This window comes from Physeter macrocephalus, chromosome 17 (genome assembly GCF_002837175.3).
Source record: "Physeter macrocephalus isolate SW-GA chromosome 17, ASM283717v5, whole genome shotgun sequence".
NCBI lineage: Eukaryota > Metazoa > Chordata > Mammalia > Artiodactyla > Physeteridae > Physeter > Physeter macrocephalus.
The window spans coordinates 803,706-810,694 of NC_041230.1; the positions used below are offsets into that span (position 1 = coordinate 803,706).

A 6,989-nucleotide genomic window follows, 5' to 3' on the forward strand; every position below is an offset into this window, starting at 1 on the left:
TATTTATTTATTTACTTACTTATTTATTTATGGCTGTGTTGGGTCTTCGTTTCTGTGCCAGGGCTTTCTCTGGTTGCGGCGAGCGGGGACCACTCTTCATCGCGGTGCGCGGGCCTCTCTTGTTGTGGCGGAGCACAGGCTCCGGACGCGCAGGCCCAGCGGCCACGGCTCACGGGCCCAGTTGCTCCGCGTTGCTCCGGGGCATGTGGGATCTTCCCAGGTCAGGGCTCGAACCCGTGTCCCCTGCATCGGCAGGCAGCTTCTCAACCACTGCGCCACCAGGGAAGGCCTGTTTCCCAATCTTGAATGTCATCTCCTTTACTCTGAAAACCTTGACCCTGGAATCTGCAAGCCCCTCCCCACGTTCCATTCTTGGTGGGGGGGTGGGGGAGAGTCCCAGGAATGTGGTGGGAGGGGCAGCTTGCACACCTCCCTCACCTGGAGCTCTGCTTGCAGCCCTTCACACTAGGTGGCTAGTCCCTCCACCCCTGCCCTCCAGCGACCTAGGTCCTTGGTGAGCTCTCCCGCCCCTCTCTACCCGCTCCGCGTCCTTTCTCCCCTCTCAGGGTGGGTCCCAGGCACCTGGTCTAAAACTGAGCATCTCATCTTTCAGCTGCTTCCCCTCTCAACATCTCCGCAGCTTCCCTCTCCATAACTGAGCCTCTGGCTTCTGGCTCCATCTCCATCTCCGTCTCCCTCTTTCCCCTACCCCCCTCCCTCCCAATGCTGCTGCCCCTACCTTAGGCTCACCCTTCCTGGGTAAGGGCCGCGGTGAAGAGCTTCCACTGCCAGCTGCCTCAAACTTCAGCCTCGACCCATGGCTTTTAACCCCTGAACTCCCTCCCCCTAGCGCCTTCAGCATCTCCCTGTTGCTGGCCGTCCCCTCTCCGCCCCCAATGGCTTAGCTGGCTATCGCCATGCACCCCCCGCCTGGGCTTGGCCCATCATGTGGGGCGGAGCTACCAGGACAAGCTAGGACCCAGATCTGGTTCCACGCAAGCCCAAGTTGAACCCACTGTGAACTTTCAGGCAGCAAGACCCACCTGGAGGGAAGGGAAAAGCCCAATTCCTTCTCCAGGCCCACCCCAAATCCCTAGGGCCCTCCCTAACATCAACCCATTTTTTTATGCCACTTTCTCATCCCCCCTCCAACCCTATACATAGTCTTAATATACGTCAGCTCCTGGTTGGCCATTTCCACTCTAGTCCCACCTCCCAGCTAATTTTAACGATTCCCCTTACCGTCAGCCTATCCCTCAGACCCATTCCCATCAACAGCCTTATCTCATGTTTATCTCTCGGCAGCAAACTCAACACATCTAAATTCCAGTTCTCAGCCTCATCTCCAGCTCCAACTCCATCTCCAGCCCTATTTCTTCTGGAAAACACAGGGATGCCCAAATTTATTCTACCCTTCTCTCCTCCCCCAATCAGACACAAGAAAGGAATCTTCAGATAGGTGGATAGAAAGTCAACTTAGACTTGGAGGTGGGCAGGGGTTGGGCCTGGGAAAGTAATATTTCGGATAAATGGCCTTTTAAGAGCAGGGCCAGATGGGGTGAGGCAGTCCATGGGGACCTAGGTGGGGAGGGAGAAGCAGGAATGAGGAAGCTCTGGGGACGGGATGATGGGGAAGAGGAAGGAGAAAGAGTTTTAGGAATGAGTAGGTGTCTCCTGGAACTGTGACTGGGTGGGGACATGAGCTAATCCCAGGGGGTGGAGGGGGTAGGATTAGGGATTAGAGAGGACAGAGGTGGGGTCAGAATTTGAAAGAAAGCCAGAGATGGGGACCAGATGATATTTGGAGAGACAGCAGTGGTGTCATGATAAGGATAAGGGGTTGAGATGGATGGAGTGAGGGTTCATCTCAAAACTGGTGTGGTCCATATTGGGGGAGTTAAAGTTTGGATATAAGGGTCAAATCTAGTGTTAAAAGATAATTTTTTAAAAAAAATATCTAACCGTGACTCTCCTGCATCTATAAAATGAACATATGTCAAAGATGTTATTTGGATTTGTTAATAAGCGATGGAGCTAGCAAGGTGTTACAAAGAACCACACATGTATAGGCAATAAGAAGTGCTAAAATGAATTAACAAATAGATGCAAAACTGGCTTATTCTATATGGAGGGGAGAGAATCGTACTTCCACCTGACAAAACTCATTTGCAAGGTTATGGACAAGAATTATTTGCACTACTATCCACTATCATTTACAGAGTTGTAAAGTAGCTCAAAGACAGTAAAAGAAGCTGAGACCCCATAGAATCAGATAACCCACCTAGTTTTCCATTGATGACATCCGTTGGGTCCATCTTAAAGTCTTTCACAGTTTTTCCCTACACTAGGAAGAAAAGTCTGTGGTCGGGGGTTTAGGATGGTGGTTGGTGGGGGGTGGGAGGCTCCGATGACTGCACTGGGAATGCAGGTGAGTTTGGGGAAGAGAACGGACCTGGGTGAGGATGGGGTTGGAGTTGGTTTGGGGGATAGAATTGAGTTGTAGATGGGAGGGATCTGCTTGATAATGTTGTTGACAGAGTCCAGTTGGGTTGGGGCTGGAGATGAGGCCAAGGTTGAGTATTTGGATGGGGAGGTGTTGAAATACAGCTGAGCTGGTGTTGTTGTGCGTTGACATTGGTAATGAGCACTAGGTGTGAGGTCGAGTATCTGTGTCAGGGTGGGGTTTTGGTAGGAGTGGGCTGGGTCACAGCTGTGAGTGCCTCTCAAGGTGACAGAAAGGCTACTGTCCTTCCCCACCTTGGAATTACCCCACTTCCCAGGACTGGACCCAGAGTAGGGAACAAGTTCACTCTTTTTGAGTTGAGCTGGGTTCAGGCTGAGTGGCAGGAGGCAGGATGCGGGTTAAGCGAGGTGACAGGTTTGTGTGGGAAGTCGGGGAACCTGTGCTCTCTTGTGGCCTAGGTCCACACTTCCAGCAAAAGCCTTTCTCCCTTGGGAAAGGCTGGAACTTGGAGTGGGGTGGCTGGCTTTGGTATTTGCTGAGGGGTGAGTACCAGGTCAACACTGATATTAGGGCTTATGACTGGCTGACTCTTGTTGAAGTGAGGTCATGGACCCACCAAGAATTGGGGGTATTCTACCCCCTCACGTGATCAATAAGGCAACTGGAGCCCATGGAGTTCAGTGAGCAGCTGAAAGTCACATGCCAATTAGACCAAATCCAGGGGTACTGTCTCATAGATCAGGGTCTGTCCCCCTCAGAGAGAAGGGCTAGAGCAAGAAAGAAAAAGGACTAGAAAAAGAGACAGTGTTCCTAGTGGTTCAGGGCTGAGTTCAAGTGACACGGCCACTCTGTGCCTCCGTAAAATGGCGCTATCAATCGCACCTGCCTCACAGAGCAGGGTTAAATGAGTTAATATTTGAAGATGCTGAGAGGAGAGTTTGACACGAACCAAAGGCCACAAACATGCTTGTTAAATAAGTAAAACTGGAGATAGAGGCAGCCTGAGGTTCCCAGGGGCCCCACCCTGTAGCTTGGCTTCAAAATGAGGTTCTTTGTCAAGCAGGAACGAGAAGTTCTGGTTGGAAGTGCTGGCTGGGATGAGAAAGTTGGCCCCACACCCATGCCCAGAGCAGAGGCCCGGATGCAAATGTGAAGGGGTGGGGAGACTGAGAGAGACCCAAAGGGATAAATACACAGAGACAGAAAAACAAGGTGGATGGCAGAGTAGAGGAAATGCAGGGAGAGAGAAAGGCAAGACGGTGTAGGAGGTAGAAAGAGAGACGCCTGGGGAGAAATCAGACTTGGGCGTTTGGAGAGAAAGATGCACAAGAAATTGAGACACGTGACTTCTTCTTTCTGGAAGAAAGAAGCTGGATCTGGAGCTGGATCCATGTTATTAAGGATGTTGGGGCCAGTTTCTCACACATCAACGAAATACCACTTTTCACCCATCAGGATAACAAACACTAGAAAGGTCAGTCTTGCCACCTAGCTGCATCTGAGCCCACATGCTCCGCCTCCTCTCCCATTTCTATAGATGAACAATCTTCACCTCCATCTAAGAAAGACACCTCCACTTGTGCGAGGTACCCCATCCCCTCTCACCTCCTCGAGGACACCGTTCCAGCCAGCAGTCCTCTGCTCCCTTGCCTGCATCATCAATTTTTTTCTTCTCCATTGACATACAAACATGCTACAATTTCTCCCATGTTCCATGCAAAGAATTTTTTTTTTTTTTTTTTTTTTTCACGGGCCTCTCACTGTTGTGGCCTCTCCTGTTGCAGAGCACAGGCTCCGGACGCGCAGGCCCAGCGGCCATGGCTCACGGGTCCAGCTGCTCTGCGGCATGTGGGATCCTCTTGGACCGGGGCTCGAACCCATGTCCCCTGCACTGGCAGGCGGACTCTCAACCACTGCGCCACCAGGGAAGCCCCTTACCCTGGCACTCTTGCTGGCCTGTGTGTCAGCAGCCACAGCTCCCTGACAGAGGAGGGGCTCTGTGACACGTGGGTGATGATTGGCCCTCACCCGCTAGTTTACTTTAAGTCTCTCAGGTGTGCCAGCGGCCACGGCTCACGGGCCCAGCAGCTCCGCGGCACGTGGGATCTTCCCGGACCGGGGCACGAACCCGCGCCCCCTGCATCGGCAGGCGGACTCTCAACCGCTGCGCCACCAGGGAAGCCCGACAAGAATTTTTTTTTAAACCTTCTCTCAACCTTTGTGCTCTCCTTCAGCCCCTGACCCAATTTTTGCTCCCTTTGACTGCAATACTCCAAAATGTTGGCTACACGTCCTGTCTGGCATTCCTCTCCTCCTGCTCTCTTGAGCCCACTCCATGCAGGCTTCCACCCCTACTGCTCCAACTGTGCCGCTTGTAAGGGCACCCGTAAGGTCCATGTTGCTGAACCCAGTGGCTAGCTCTTTGGGGTTCATCTTACTTATCAGCAGCATTTAACAAGCGGCTCACTCCCTGGTCTTTCAAAGCCTTTCCTCGGCTTCTGAGACACTCCCTTCCTCCTGGTCTTACTCATAACTCACTGACTGCTTGTCGTTCGTGACTGATGTTGTTTTCTACTCACGTCCCCAATCTCTACATGCTGGAGCATTTGGCCCTCTTCTTTTCTCTGTCTATGCTCTCTCCCTTGGTGATCTCACCTGCTCCTGTGGCTTTAAATACCATCTACATACTGATGACTCGCAAATTTTATGTCTCCAGCCAGACCTCGCTCTTAAACTCTCAACTTGACATCCAACTGCCTACTCAGCAGATCCACGGTCAAACCCAAACTCTTGTCCCTCACCCCTCTCACGTTCCAAATGGGCTCCTCCTACAGTCTTGATCTTCTCAGTAAATAGTTTCTTCGTCCTTTCATTCCTCAGCCAAAACGTCAGTCTCGCACTTGAATTCCTTTTCTCACATACCACACATCCACTTTGGTACCGGACCCTGCCAGCGCTACCTTCAAAATAGATCCAGAATCGGACCATTTCTCAACATCTTCCATCCTCGCCACCCTGGTCCCTTCGAGCCACCATCATCCCTCCTCTGGATTATTGCAAGTTTCTTATCTGGTCTCCCCGTTTTGGTCCTTGGCCGCCTACACCGTACTCACGGCAGCCAGAGTGACCTTCTATGATAAAATGTAAGTCCGGGCAGGCCACGCCTCTTCTGGAAAGCCCGCAGCGCCTCCCACCTCGCTCAGAGTGAAAGTCAGGTTTCCTTATGGCGGCCGACAAGGCTCTAGACCACCTGGCCCCAGTAGTCCTCTGATGTCACCTACCGTTTCCTCTTCTCCTGCCCCTCTCATGCCAGGCACAATCCCATCTCAGAACTTTGGTACTTTAATTCCCACTCCTGGACCCCTCTTCCAAACCAGATGTCTGCCTGGTTTCTTCCATTCTTGTCATCCTCTCCATGAAGACTTCCTTGACCATTGTAGTTGGAGATCCCTGAGATGGGTTCAGGGAATCACTAGAAGGACGCACAGAACTCGGAAAAGCTCCTGCACTCATGATTTTGGTTTACGACAGCAAAATAAAAAGACACATGGGGCCAAGTCCAGGAGAGACCAGGCACGAGCTTCCAGTTGCCCTCTCCCAGAGGAGTCGTATAGACAGCACTTACTTTGCCCAGCAACAGCGTGTGACAACACGTACACAGGACTGCCTGCCGGGAAAGTCCACCTGAGCCTTGGTGTCTATGTTTTTTATTGGGGGTCCGTCACATAGGCACATGGCCGTCTGCCTGCATGGCTGGCCTTAGTCTCCAGCTCCTCCTCAGGTCAAACATGCCCCAAGACCTCCATCACAAATCATCCTATTAGGATAGACTATCTGGCATGGCCCAAGGCCCCCAGGTAAAGAAAGACACTGTTATTAGGCAGAATATTACAAAGGCTTAGAGGTTATCTCCCAGATGCTAGGCGAGGGCCTAACTTTTTTTTGTAAGGTACAGGGTTTGGACAACATAGCCCTGCTGAGTTAACCACCCACTGCATAACCCACTTAAAATTATAACCTTCCTCTGACATTCTCTATCCCCTTACTCTGCTTTATTTTTCTCCAAAGCACTTACTCCCATCTGTAATATTTAATGGTGTTTTTTTTTTTTTTTGGCCACGCCATGAGGCTTGCAGGATCTTACTTCCCCCACCAGGGATCGGACCTGAGCCATGGCAGTGAAAGTGCTGGGTCCTAACCACTGGACTGCCAGGGAACTCCCAATATTTCATGTTTTACTCATTTAGTTGTCCCTTGTTTGCCTCACCTCCAGAAGTGAGTTCCCCGAGGGCAGCAATATTATCTGCTGTGTTCCTAGAGCAGTAACTGGCGCATAGTAGGATTCAGTAAATATTTGCTGAATGAATGAATGAACTACAGGCGTTTTTGAGGGTGTGGAGAGATATGAATCCTTCTTATCCGGGCAAAAACTTGCCAGTACTTGGTGAAATTGATTAAAAGTAAGGCTTTTAGGGCTTCCCTGGTGGCGCAGTGGTTGAGAGTCCGCCTGCCGATGCAGGGGATG

At 51.3% G+C, this 6,989-nt stretch overlaps 1 protein-coding gene across 1 annotated transcript in view; it reads right to left on the minus strand.

Moving 5' to 3' along the window:
* KLK13 (kallikrein related peptidase 13) overlaps positions 1-4,142 on the minus strand; it is a 12,978-nt gene extending 8,836 nt beyond the window's left edge. Inside the window, 1 exon segment of the mRNA XM_055079222.1 lies at positions 4,070-4,142. Coding sequence (XP_054935197.1) covers positions 4,070-4,142 — 73 coding nt within the window.
* Positions 4,143-6,989: the final 2,847 nt, after the last annotated feature.